This window comes from Elgaria multicarinata, chromosome 3 (genome assembly GCF_023053635.1).
Source record: "Elgaria multicarinata webbii isolate HBS135686 ecotype San Diego chromosome 3, rElgMul1.1.pri, whole genome shotgun sequence".
Classification (NCBI taxonomy): domain Eukaryota; kingdom Metazoa; phylum Chordata; class Lepidosauria; order Squamata; family Anguidae; genus Elgaria; species Elgaria multicarinata.
In genome coordinates this window covers 156268090-156282434 of record NC_086173.1, presented here as the reverse complement: position 1 = coordinate 156282434, position 14345 = coordinate 156268090, and the positions used below count along the sequence as shown (strand labels likewise).

The window sequence follows — 14345 nt, the reverse complement described above, 5'->3', positions numbered from 1 at the left end:
GAAATTCCCTTTTCTATGCCACTGTTAAAGATACAGGAGCCCTGTCCTGACCCCCGTCCCCTGCCCTGAAGCCATGGAAACTCTTCTTCCTCACACCTAGCAAGCAAAGACAGAGAGAGGAAAGGAGGGAGGGAGGGAAGAGAGCACTTCTGCAAGTTACTGGTAAGAAATTCCCTATTGCAAGGCATCAATGGGAGTTGAAGTCCAAAACATCTGAGGGGCACCTGTTCAGGGAACACAGCTGGAATATTGTGGTGTGTGCGTGGTGGTGGTGGTAATAAGTCATGTTTTACATCTAGTTTTAAAATGTAGATGCAGTTTTACTCCATTGACTTTTATGGGATGTGGCTAAGTCCTTGCGTCCGCACTTTAAGGAACATGGTGAAGGGGTTAAAGCGACAAAGATGTGAATCCTAGAGCGGCCCCAGCATGTGGCGACGGAAGTTGCCCAAGGCAAAGGCTCCTTCCGGTCCTCTTTGCCTTGGATGGGCAGCAGCGCCTGGCAGCCATCGAGGAGGAGGCGGGTTCCCAGAAAGGCCAATGCGGAGGAACCCCGCAAAAGCAGGTAAGTTAAAGGAGCACGTTGCTTTATTTTAATTCAAAACAACAACAACACCCTTCTCTTCTCCTGAGTCACAGAGAACGAGAAGCGCAGGACCAAGGAGCCATGCGCCTTTGACTTAGGGAAGCGGCTGATAAAGTCGGAAGCTGCATATAGGCTAGAGCAGTAGTTCCCAAAGTGGGAGGTACCGCCCCCTTGGGGGGCTGGGGTGGGATTGCATAGGGGGGCATTAAGAGGCAAAGGGGCGGCGGTGGGGGGGGGTCGCTCGAGGTGGTCTCCCCAGAAGGGAAAATCTGGACACCTCCTCTAAATCTGTGCGAGTCCGGCGCAACCGGAGGGCAGCGTCCATTTACCGGGAAATGGACGCCCCCGCAGCTCACGCGTTCCTCCAGCTTGGAAGCGTAGTTTCAGCTTGTTTCCCCCAGGAAGCAGCAAGTCTTGGGCGATTTGGGTCTATGAGGAAGGCGGGGGGGGGGGAGCTTTCGAGCCGGACCAGCCTGTGTCGCAGCGGAGGAGACACCGTCAAAGAGGCGGTGATGGCGAGGCCACGGCTCTGGAGAGGCAGCGGCGGCTGCAGAAGAGAAGGAAGCAGAAGAATCATAGAATCATAGAATAGCAGAGTTGGAAGGGGCCTGCAAGGCCATTGAGTCCAACCCCCTGCTCAATGCAGGAATCCACCCTAAAGCATCCCTGACAGATGCTTGTCCAGCTGCCTCTTGAAGGCCTCTGGTGTGGGAGAGCCCACAACCCCCCCCCCTAGGTAACTGATTCCATTGTCATACTGCTCTAACAGTCAGAAAGTTTTTCCTGATGTCCAGCTGGAATCTGGCTTCCTTTAACTTGAGCTGGTTAAAGGAAGGAAGCTGGTTTGGAGAGGTGGCGGCGGCGGCCACAGCAAACGAGGCTGCTTCGAAGCTGCTGCTGCAGTGGACAAGGAGTGACTTCAGAGAGGAGGAGGAGGAGGCCCCATCGGAGGAGGAGGTGCCTTTGAAGAGCTGGCAGCTCACGAGGCAGCAGGAGCATTGGAAGAGGAGGAGGAGGCCGCACGTGGTGGCGGCCAGGCAGCGGGCTCACTTGCTCCCTTCCTCCCGAGGAGCATTGGAAGAGGAGGAGGAGGCCGCACGTGGTGGCGGCCAGGCAGCGGGCTCACTTGCTCCCTTCCTCCCGAGTTGCGGCTCAGCTGGCACCAGCTTGGGCCTCCCCAGGCTTGCTTTCTCACCTCTTCCCTCCCGGCGTGGCCTATAGCTGCGGCCCTCTTGTGCCAGCAGCCTGCCTTGCCCAGGCTTGTTCCCTCCTCCCTCCTGGCTGAGTTGCTGTGCAGCTTGGCTTGGGCCTTCAAGGGCTTGTTCCCTCCCTCCTTCCAGGGCCGGTGCCAGACTATTTTGCACCCTAGGCAAGGTGAGCTACTTTCACACACACACACACACACTCCAAAAATGCCAGCTTTGATTTTTAAGAACATATGTTTCCTGGAAAAAATAAGAAGAACAAAACTTGAAACTGCTAAATTTATTTTAAAGTGCAAGAAGTACGTCATGCCAATTATAGCAAACAAATTGGAAAGGAACGTCTATGGGTCTAAAATGCATTATTTAATAGGAATATCACCTCCAACTCATCCCCCCCAACTCACACGCGCGTGCACACACGCACTCAGCATCACTCACTCCAAACAAACATGCATTCACTCGAAGACCCCATGCACCCATACATTCTCTCTCTCTCTTTTCCGGGTGTGTTCCGGAAGTCCGAACATGGAGCCGCCCCACCTCCACCCCAGTGTCCCTGACTTCGCTTCAGCTGGGCGGGCGTGGGGCGCCATCTCGCCCAGCTGAATCCTCGGGCCGGGCCAGCTCACAGCCAACATGCTGAGTGCTGTGCTGTGCCCGGTGCCCCTCTTAGCTTGGCGCTCTAGGCGGCCGCCTGAGTGGCCTCTGTGGTAGCACCGGCCCAGCCTCCTTCCCATCCTTAATTGTAGCACCCTATTTATGGAATGTCCTCCCCAAAGAGGCTCATCTGGAGTGGTCTTTATTTTCTTTTGAAAAACGTTGTTGTTTTTTTATTAAGAAGAAGAATAAAAAAGGAAACTCAAAGAAGTTCCTGTACTGCACTCACCAACAGCCGTAAGATAACTAAGGGTTCCATTCTATGCGTGTTTAGGCAGAAGAGAAGCCTACAATTCCCATCATCCTCAGCCTACATGACTTGTTGGGGCATACTGGGAATTGTAGGATGCTGTTCTGTAAACATTCATCAGATTGCACCCTTAATTAAGAACGTTTAAAAAAATTAAGCTGTTTGTACAATTTCAAACTAGAGAGCAGTGTCAGAGCTTTTAATGTGAGTGATAAGAAATTAACGTGACTTAAATTAGTCAGGATTAACTTAAATCCTAGTCACTTAAATGAGTCTACTCTAAGATTTACATTGGTTTTTACCCTCTGTTCTAAACCACCTATTTGCTGTTGAGAGACCATATCTCGCATTACAACTTTTCTAGGAGCAGTTTGAGGGGTAAATACCAGATAGATGTCCTATTATTATGGTCTTAAAACAGGGGAAATGGCTCTTAATAAAAGGGCTAAGTGTATTTGGTGACTGCATCACACAAGCACAGAAATTAGCTTGCAGCATCTCAAAAGACAGAAACAGTGTGGAGTCGAGGTTAGAGTATCAAACTAGGACTGGAGGAACCCAGGTTCAAGCCTCCATCTCAGCCTAACCTACCTCACAAGGTTGTTGTGGTTCTCCGTCCCATTTCAGTTAACCTCGCAGCTGTTGCCTTGAGCTCCCTGGGATAAAGATGGGGCATCAGTACAATAAACCAAACAAACTATAAATAAAATAAATATAGCTTTTAAGGCTGCAAAGCTGATCTTGAAAGTGAATTCAAATGCTGCCTGATGACATTTTAGATAGGTCTGCAGCATTCTGTATTCTAATCCCCCTGGGAGCTGTAGCGCTTTTAGAGTAGGTGTTCCATTTTTGGGATGCCACCTCTCAAACAATTAAGCTGGCCCAAGCTTTCTGGAGTATATTGGATTTGTATGGATAATTCAGTATGGGCATTAAGATGTTATGTAGAACAGGTTTGTCTGAATTGTGTGCTGTGAAATCAGACATGTGACCAAGGCCATGTTTGGGTGGACACGCCCCTTTGGGGGCTGGACATGTTGGTGGGTGCGCCCCCTTGGAGGCGACCATGTTGTCCTCCTTTTTGGTTTCCAAAATATGGTCACCCTACCTAAAACCCAGGGACTGAGCAGGAAAGAGCAGGAAATTCAGCTGCTCTGCCCACTTTATTTACATTTTGGTGATTTTAATGAAGCATATGCACTTATTTTGACATTATTCCAATAATATTTAATGATTAAATTCTTTGTTTTAGATTAGAATAAAAATGACAGAAGCAGGAAAATCAAAAAAAGAAATGTAGACAATATAGCTTGGGATATCTTAAGTATGGATTGATACCAGCACCAACAAACCAGCAGCTGCCAATGTGCCTGTTGTGTGAAAAGGTGTTTTCTAATGAGGCAATGAAGCCTTCCAGACTGCAAGAACATTTAAAGAAGGCACATCCTGGCAAGGCAGATAAGAACTTAACTTTTTTTCAATCACTTCGTGACAAATTTCAAAAGCGGCCAACACTGTTAAACATGATTCACAATGCTTCACAACAACAAACTGATGGTTTGCATGCATAGAATCATAGAATAGCAGAGTTGGAAGGGTCCTACAAGGCCATCGAGTCCAACCCCCTGCTCAATGCAGGAATACACCCTAAAGCATCCCTGACAGATGGTTGTCCAGCTGCCTCTTGAACGCCTCAAGTGAGGGAGAGCCCACAACCTCACCAGGCAACTGATTCCATTGTCGCACTGCTCTAACAGTCAGGAAGTTTTTCCTGATGTCCAGCTGGAATCTGGCTTCCTTTAACTTGAGCCCGTTATTCCGTGTCCTGCACTCTGGGAGGATTGAGAAGAGATCCTGGCCCTCCTCTGTGTGTTTGAAGAGTGCTCTCATGTCTCCCCTCAATCTTCTCTTCTCCAGGCTAAACATGCCCAGTTCTTTCAGTCCCTCTTCATAGGGCTTTGTTTCCAGACCCCTGATCATCCTGGTTGCCCTCCTCTGAACACGCTCCAGCTTGTTTGCGTCCTTCTTAAATTGTGGAGCCCAGAACTGGACGCAATACTCTAGATGAGGCCTAACCAGGGCCGAATAGAGAGGAACCAGTACCTCACATGATTTGGAAGCTATACTTCTATTAATGCAGCTCCAAATAGCATTTGCCTTTCTTGCAGCCATATCTCACTGTTGGCTCATATTCAGCTTGCGATCTACAACAATTCCAAGATCCTTCTCGTTTGTAGTATTGCTGAGCCAAGTATCCCCCATCTTGTAACTGTGCCTTTGGTTTCTATTTCCCAAATGTAGAACTTGGCATTTATCCCTATTAAATTTAATTCTGTTGTTTGCATCATACACAACATCTCGTTGTTGATTGCCAAGTTAGGAAAGCTGCATACAATTGGTGAAGAACTCATCCTACCAGCAGTTAGTGAGGTTCTGAGTACTGTTTTGCATAAGTCACCACATGATATAATTAAGACGATTCCTCTCAGCAACAATTCAGTGCAAAGACACATCGATGAAATGGCTGAGAATGTGGAAGGTACACTGTGCAGCACACTAAGGACAACAGAATTTGCATTACAGCTGGATGAGTTAACTTTATTAGGCAATGAATCTTTGCTTCTCGCTTACGTGCCTTTTATAAAAGACGAGAGTTTGGCTCAATCCAAAATTCCCAAACAAACATTTGCCCTGCTGTTGTACCCTTTTATTTAGTTAAATATTATTTTAGGCGACCTTCTTATTTTGCTAATTCTGACAGTTTAATAATAATAATAATTCTATTTATTACCCGACTCTCCCTCTGGATCGAGGCGGGGTACAACACAAATGCAAAACACCATAAAATACATATAATTAATTAAAACATAAAAAACTGATTACGTTATTAAAAAGCAGCACATTATGAAAAGGCATCTTAAAATTCAACTGGGTAGGCCTGCTGGAAGACATCAGTCTTTATGGTCTTATTTATTTATTTATTTATTACATTTATATTCCGCCGCATAGCCGAAGCGCTCTGGGCAGTTTACAAAAGTTAAAAACAAATTTACAAAAATTTAAAAGCATAAAAACAGCAATATCAATATCATTTAAAACAACTTGAAGGTTTTAATGGCCTTACTGTAAACCTTACTTATTCTCCTGCATACTTTGAGTACTTTCACGTAATGCTGCAAATCATACATGCCGTAAAGGCATACAGTATTGTTATGATTTTCCCATCATGCTTCCTACCAGGTTTTCTAGCTGCTGCTTAGTGTTCATTAGACTTTTTTTGCCTAGAAAACAGAATGCATTTATTTGCAGCCAATGTATACATTTATTATCAGATTCCAAGAAGGTTTTGTTCCTCTGGCTCCTCCAGACTGTATTATTTTTGTTTTATGTCTGTTTTTTGCTTAGGCAGTGAAAGACAGCTATTTTGCAACGAGAAAAGTCAGCTTACAGGGGTTGTTGAAAGGCCTTGCTGCTTTGCTCTGTCACTTGCAAAGAGTCTCATTGGACGAGTCTGTTGGACTGAAGGAAGTTCGAGGCTTTAGCAACAGCGCTGAGGCGTCCTTCAAGGGTTGGTGCTGAAAGAGAGAGGGGCAAAGCAGAGCAAGGCTGGTTTGTGGGAGGAAATGGCTGTGACGCAAGAGATGGTGGCCATTGGGTCTCTGTTAAAGCAAGGCCTGCATCCAGAAATAAAAATGGAGGCCTCAGACTCAGCAGGCCCTGAACCAGGAGAAGAAAGGGAAGGAGCAGTTCTTCCCCAAACGAATGTGAAACAGGAGCCAGAGGAAGGACCATCAGGAAACTGGGATGCCCAGTTCCAAGAGTTTCTGAGGACTTTCCAGGCTCCTCGCTTGGGAGGGGGAAATTCACCACTGCCTGAGCAGAGGCAGTGGAATGACTTGAAAACATCTCAGGCGCCCTCCCAGGAAGCATCGGACGCCCACAAGTGGCCCAGAGGATTGTGGGTTTCCCAAATCCAGCCGCATCTCTCTGGGGCAGCCCGACAGGAGCACGAGACCCATCTGGGTGTCGGTGAGAAGGGGGTGGAGGCAGCGCTTGCTGGAGATGTTCCCGCGATGGAGACGCAGCGGCAGCGCTTTCGGACGTTGTGCTACGAGGAGGCTGGCGGGCCTCAGGAGCTTTGCGGGCGGCTGCAGGAACTCTGCCGCCGGTGGCTGAGGCCGGAGACACACACCAAGGAGCAGATGCTGGAGCTGGTGACCCTGGAGCAGTTCCTGTCCGTCCTGCCACTGGACATGCAGACCTGGCTCAGAGAAAACAGTCCAGAGACGTGTGCCCAGGCCGTGAGCCTCGCGGAGGGTTTCCTTCTGTGCCAGGGAGAGGCCAATGGTTGGGAACGGCAGGTGAGTTGCTTTCTTCCGTTTCTCTTGAAACACTAATGTGTGGGTGACTCTCAATCGCAAAACACCAATTGGGCGCCCAGCAGCCTCGGCAGAGGCACTGGTTTGCTTGGCAGCAAAGAGCAGCTAAGTTCAGACAAAATGTTTCTCCACACGGTGGGAAAACTCCACTCAACGGTTGAGTTTGTTGGGGGCACTTCCCACACAACGTGGTCTAACTCCACTGTTGTGTGACTGTGGGCTCCCGTGGAGTTGAGTAAAAAGATGTTTGAGTGACAGTTCCTCTGCCCGCTCCTCCCTGAGTCCTTCCAATGGTATCCCATCAGCCATTGCTGGAAAAAAAATCCTGGTGGCTAAAAAAATAATAATCCTAGAGTGGCACTCGCTCCTTTCGCTGCTCTTGCCGGGGAACTCTGTAGCCCAACCTTCTTCAACCTGGGGCGCTCTAGATGTGTTGGACTGCATCTCCCAGAATGCCCCAGCCAGCTGGCTGGGGCATTCTGGGAGTTGTAGTCCAACACATCTGGAGCGCCCCAGGTTGAGGAAGGCTGCTGTAGCCAATGGGAAAAGTCAACTCAACACAATGGAAAACTCCACGGATCCTGCCACACAACACGCAACACAACAGTTGTGCAGGAATTATCCTCTGCCCAGTGTGGATATTCAGGGTGGAGTGTTTTCTTTTTTAAAAAAACTTCCTCCGTGGGGTGCAGTTTTCCCTCCAGCCAATACATTTCTCAATGGTGGTGTAAAAACTCCACCGTGGAGTTGTAAAACCACTGTTGAGAAACGTGTTGCCTGAACTGAGCCAACATCTCTTTGTCCAGCAGGTGACTGTTCCCTGGGGCTAAGTGATAACGGTTGGGATGGGGACGCCTAGTGACACATAGGGCATGCAACAGCATCAGGAGACGAAGAGGAGGGTGGTGTTGGTGCATCATGGAGCAAAGGCAACAGCAGGTGAAGGCACAGCGTTGGAGGGCAGGACGGAGGAAACTCGTGTTTTACACCAAGGGCGCTCTTTTAGCGCAAGGGGCTGAGGGTTATTTTTGGAGGAACTTTCGGGAGCCGCATTCCAATCATGGGCCAGGACCAAAGGCAGAAAGTGGGGAGCTAAATATCCCCCAAAACAAGGATATTGTAGTTGCATGCTCTTACTGCCAGTCACTAAGCTTTAGAAAAGGCATTTCAACCTGTTAGGAAAAGGGAAAATACCGCACAAAAGCTGAGAAGCCATAAAGTCATCAGTGGGAAAAGGGAAAGGGCGTGGACCACGATTTCGTTTCTCCACCCCTGGAGGAGATTCTGTTGAGCCAGACGGAGAAAGCGTCTGAAACAGTAGAATGTGGCTTTTGATGTTGAGTCCCGTCCCCCCCTTGTAAGCTTCTGTGACATTTTCTTTATTGCCTGAAGAATGTGGCAATACACCCTTGTAATCAGTAAATAAGAACCTAAGAAGAGCCCTGCTGGATCAGACCAAGGGTCTATCTAGTCTAGCGCTCTGTTCACACAGTGGCCAATCAGCTGTCGACCAGGGACCCACAAGCAGAAGACAAGGGCAACAGCACCCTCCCACCCATGTTCCCCAGCAACTAGTGTATATAGGCTTACTGCAGGTAGCACATAACCATCAGGGCTAGACGCCATTGATAGCCTTCTCCTCCAGGAATTGATCCAATCCCCTTCTAAAGCCAACCAAATTGGTGGCCATCGCTACATCTTGTAGCGAATCCCACAGTTTAACTATGCGCTGTGTGAAGAGGTCCTTCCTTTTATCTGTCCAGAATCTCCCACCAATCAGCTTCATGGGATGACCCCATTCTAGTATTATGGGAGAGGGAGAAAAATGTCTCCGTATCCACGTTCTCCACACTGTGCATCATTTCTCTCACCTGATAGAGAGACCTCTATCAGGTCTCCCCTTAGCCTTGATGTCTCCCACGCATGTTTTGCCTGCGTCGTGACTCCAGTTGCATCTGATTTCCCCCACCTCCCTCCACCCCAGGTCACAGGGATGTCGGAAGAGCCTCCTGTGAATCCCCTCCAGGCAAGCTGTGCCGTGTTGGCCGCCGGGAAGGCACAGCTTTCCACAGGACTTGAGCAGGAGGGCGAAGGGGACGCCAGCTTGTGGGGTAAGTCACTCTGGGGCCTGTCCCGTCGAATCTTGTGGGTAGGTTAAGCTAAGAGAGCCAGTGTGGTGTAGTGGCTAAAGTGTTGGACTGGGAGCTGGGAGATCCGGGTTCTAGTCCCCACTCAGCCATGGAAACCCACTGGGTGACTTTGGGCCAGTCACAGACTCTCAGCCCAACCTACCTCACAGGGTTGTTGTTGTGAGGATGAAATGGAGGAGGAGGAGGATTATGTAGGCCACCTTGAGTTCCTTGGAGGGAAAAATGGCGGGATATAAATGCAATAATAAAAATAATAAAATAAAAAAGAAGTGAGTGGCTGAGGGGGGATTGGAACCCCCGTCTCCCAGTCCTAGTCCAGCACTTCAGCCGGGATGCCAACCCACCGAAGCAGCTCTTCCGACGATCTGGTCCTTGGTGGCGGATGCAGTTGAGGTTCAAAGCTCTTCCCGCCACAAGGCAGAAGCGTTGATTCCTATATTGGCACATGCAGGAAGGGAGGAAGAGTCGCTGGGAGGGTTAGTAACCCATTTCCTGGGATCACCACGGAGCTGATGGGAAGATGGCGGAGTGCACGACCCTGCTGTGTTATCTAGTTCCCTAATGTGAGAAGAGGGATGCAAAAGGTGCGGCCTGCAGGGCTGAGACTCCCAGCATCTGCCACCATCAAGAAAAGGGGGGGAAACGCTCTAGGAACTGGCTCTATGGTTCCTGCCATAGAAGCCTCATTCTTAGAGCATCCTAGGAAGCCGTGTTCAAAAGTTTCTGCTTGATTCCTAGGATGCCCCTAGATCAGGGTGAGCAGAAAATAGATCTCCAGATGTTTTGGACTACAACTCCCAGCATTACTCACAACTGGCCATGCTGGTGTGCGTTCTGCACCAATTGGGCATTTTGTTATATTGGCTCCTAGACTTTCCACTGGCTACTAATCAGGCCTTCATGCCATGCATTGATAAGCTGTCCTTAGAAGAATCATAGAATAACAGAGTTGGAAGGGGCCTACAAGGCCATCGAGTCCAACCCCCTGCTCAATGCAGGAATCCACCCTAAAGCATCCCTGACAGATGCTTGTCCAGCTGCCTCTTGAAGGCCTCTAGTGTGGGAGAGCCCACAACCTCCCTAGGTAACTGATTCCATTGTCAGAATTTCTATCGGGTTGGCACCAGCTCTTAGTTTTGGAAGAAACCTCCCTCAGGCCTAGTCCAGGCCTTCAGGCTGTAATCCAGACCAGCAGCAGATTACAGCCCGAAGACCTGGATTTGCATTGTTTTTTTCACCTCTTCCACTTCATTTTATCTCTTTCACCTCATCCATCCCTCATCTTTCTACTATTAAATATTGGTCCTGTATTCATTAGTTATGTACTGTTTATGTTATGTTAAATGAAGATCTAAGTTGTACGGTCACTTGGATATGAGTTACCTGACTGGACAGACACTCAGCCCAATGTGTGTTGAGGCCAGAACAGCAGGGGCTTCTGGGAGTTGAACTTTAAAACATCTGTACAGGAACCGCAAAGCCCATTCGTAGAGTGCATTTTCTTTCTTTCTTTTTTGATAGAGTAAGGGGAAGGATTAAAGCAGTGAGACTGTATGTGTGTGTGGACGTGGATCTGAGCAAGGCAGTTTGTAAGGGGGGAGGATAGGGGGACCCCAGCTGCTGAGAAATTACCCCCAAGGGAATACTGCACAAGTTACACAACCATTTTTCAAGCTGAAGATTTAACGGGCTCAAGTTAAAGGAAGCCAGATTCCAGCTGGACATCAGGAAAAACTTCCTGACTGTTAGAGCAGTACGACAAGGGAACCAGTTACCTAGGGAGGTTGTGGGCTCTCCCACACTAGAGGCCTTCAAGAGGCAGCTGGACAACCATCTGTCAGGGATGCTTTAGGGTGGATTCCTGCACTGAGCAGGGCGTTGGACTCGATGGCCTTGTAGGCCCCTTCCAACTCTGCTATTCTATGATTCTAATATTAGAAAGCATGGAAGTCAGAGAGTAAATGGTGTGTGTGTTTGTGTGAAAGAGAGAGAGGGGGACTTTGACTGGGTTCAGACAACACGATAATCAATGGTTGTTTAAATAGAAAGCTATTGTGTTGTGTGGAGAGAGTTTCTTCTTATATTTATTTATTTATTTATTTATTTATATAGCACCATCCGTGTACATGGTGCTGTACAGAGTAAAACAATAAAATAGCAAAACCCTGCCACATAGCCTTACATTCTAATAAAATCATAATAAAACAATAAGAGAGGGAAGAGAACGCACCAAATAGGCATACAGGACAATAAAAAACACCAATGGTTGGTTATTTGGCCGAAATAACCTATGCAAATAACCAACGCTGTGCAGATTTGGCTATTTCAACCACAGTTGGTTTTTTTTTGGTGGGGAGGGTTTGGATAATAATTTTATTTATTTTCCCATTATATACATATAAACAAATATTCATATATAAATACATGTTCATTATACAATAAAACCACGGTTGGTTATTATATTGCGTGGAGGGCACCGTTGGTTATTTCCTCGGACATAGTTGGTTATTTCGTCAGCCACAAAGTTGCAAGGCAAGAGCGGTCAAAGTGGTGGCTGCTGCTCTAATCCAACTGGCAAGTTAGATTTTCGGCAGCAATGGCTGATGGGACACTAGCGGGAGGACTGAGGAGGCAGAGAGGGTGGGGCCAGTTGGCATGGGCCTACGATTTTGAGGCCTACGATTTTGCACTCAATGGTGCAAGAACGTTTGAATGGATTAGCAGTTTTGAACATTTAACAAGGCAAAAGTTGCTTGATTTTTCTGTTATTGATGAATTTGCCCAAAGAAAAGCACGTAAAGATTTCTGAATATGAAGAAGGGATGTCTTATATGCTTCTTGAATAAAAGTGCCTGCCATTACCTTTTTCATAAATCGTTCTAGTTCATATGTATTTAGAACTGATTAAAAATAATAATGAGCAGTTTGAAATGGGGCCTACATTTCCCATCTGGCCCGGACCTATTACCAGCTTTGCCCGGCCTTGGGCGGGGGATAAAGTGAGTCAACTCAGCGTAGACTAATAGTCAACAACGCTGATCTTAACCGTGTTGTGTGAGGAGCTTCCGCTAGATAAACAACTGTTGAGTCAATTATTACCTCACAGTTGACTATCGTGTTGTCTGAACACAGCCTGTGAGCTGCAGGTGTCTTGGGTGTCTGTATATGCACACATGGGCAATCCCTGCTACACCAGCAAGGGACCCACTGCGAAAAGGTAAGGAACCATTGTTTTAGAACAATACCAGAGTCAAATTGGGTTCCCCTTTCTTTCTTCCAGCTGGTGACGGATGGCTGAGAGAAAGCAACGAACAGAAACCATTCTTAGAGAGCCCTCAGCAAACGGAACAAGTGAGCACATACTTGCAAACAGCCAGAGAGAAAGATTTCCTGTGTCGGGAAGGAGCTGATGAGACCCCTGAGGGGGGAATGGGTCTATCGATTCTCCCGCCAGGCGTTTGCAAAGGTAACGGTGAACTCACCAACCGGGATGATGAGAACGAGATGAAATATGAAGAATGCGGGGAGAGCTGTGTTCGAAGCTCACACCTTGCTACTCCCGAGAACATCGATGCGGAGGAGAAGCCGTACAAGTGTGGGCACTGCGGCCAGGTTTTCAGCAGCAGCTCCGACCTCCTGACGCACGAGAGGACCCACGTGGGGGAGAAACTCTATAAATGTTCCCACTGTGGAGAAAGAGAGAGAATCCACACAGGGCAAATCTCACATATATGCTCTCACTGTGGGAAGAACTTTGGCTGGATCCCACAGGAGGATCTCCGCGAAAGAGAGAGATGCTTTAGGTGTTCGGAGTGTGGGAAAGGCTACAATCGGAGGTCGGACTGTGTTAAACACCGGAGAATCCACACAGATGAGAAGCCATATAAGTGTTCACACTGTGGGAAGTGTTTCAGGTGGAGCTCTCAGATGAGATTGCACGAGAGATCCCACACAGCAGTGTGCTCCCACTGTGGGAAAAGCTTCAGCCAAAAATCGGAACTGTTCGAGCATGAAGCCACCCATGCAGTAAAGTAGTCCTATGGGGGAAACCTATGAATAATGTGGAGTTCCTGTGAAGCAGCTTCGGCTCCAGGTGTGCCACTTTCCCACATATGAAAATGTGGTGGCGGTCATCCCACACTAGAGGGCTGTGGGCTCTCCCACACTAGAGGCCTTCAAGAGGCAGCTGGACAAGCATCTGTCAGGCATGCTTTAGGGTGGATTCCTGCATTGAGCAGGGGGTTGGACTTGATGGCCTTATAGGCCCCTTCCAACCCTGCTATTCTACGCCCTTATCTGGACAGAGATAGCCTAGCTGCAGTTATCCATGCTCTGATAACCTCTCGTTTGGATTACTGCAATGTGTTTATACATGGGGCTGCCTTTGAAAACGGTCCGGAGACTTCAGCTGGTACAAAACAGGGCAGCCCGTTTACTAACGGACTGGCTGGCGAGACCACATTACGCCTGTCCTTTTACAAATTCATTGGCTGCCAGTCCAGGTCCAGGCCCGATTCAAAGTGCTGGTACTAACATTCAAAACCCTAAACGGCTTGGGACCAGGTTATTTGAAGGAACGCCTCCTCGCATTTGTACCTGCCCAGACCTTAAGATCATCCACAGGTCCACCTAGTGCCTACACTGTACTCCTTTCGTCACCTGCTGAAGACCTTTTTATTCTCTCAGTATTTTAACACCTGATTTTAACTTACACTTAAATTTTACTGATTTAATTCTGTATTTTAATCTTATATCAATTTCTGCTGTGTTGTTTTATCCTGGTTTTGCTTTTAATACTGTATTTTATATTTGTGTTTTTAGATTGTTGGTTGTTTTATTATGTTCTTCATGGTTTTAATTTTTGTGAACCGCCCAGAGAGCTTCGGCTATTGGGCGGTATAAAAATGTAATAAATAAATATGATTCCATGAAGGTTCTTATACAGGATACAGTTCAGAGAAAGGCCGTGACATCACAACTTTGAGGACCCAGACGATGCTCAAATCCTGGCAACAGTACTGCTTGCTGTGGTCCACAAAAGATATACAGGATGAAGGCTGTTTGGGGTGGGTGCAGGTGGCAGTACTTGCTGGAAACAAAAGCCCTGTCTCTTATTTT

General features: G+C 47.8%; 1 protein-coding gene across 1 annotated transcript; it reads left to right on the top strand.

Moving 5' to 3' along the window:
* Positions 1 to 510: 510 nt before the first annotated feature.
* Positions 511 to 14093, top strand: LOC134396213 (zinc finger and SCAN domain-containing protein 30-like). Its single transcript, XM_063122629.1, has 4 exons — positions 511 to 565; positions 6104 to 7059; positions 9062 to 9188; positions 12508 to 14093. Exons 2-4 carry the CDS (start codon positions 6322 to 6324, stop codon positions 13260 to 13262), a joined length of 1620 nt encoding a protein of 539 aa, XP_062978699.1. The 5' UTR covers positions 511 to 565; positions 6104 to 6321; the 3' UTR covers positions 13263 to 14093.
* Positions 14094 to 14345: the final 252 nt, after the last annotated feature.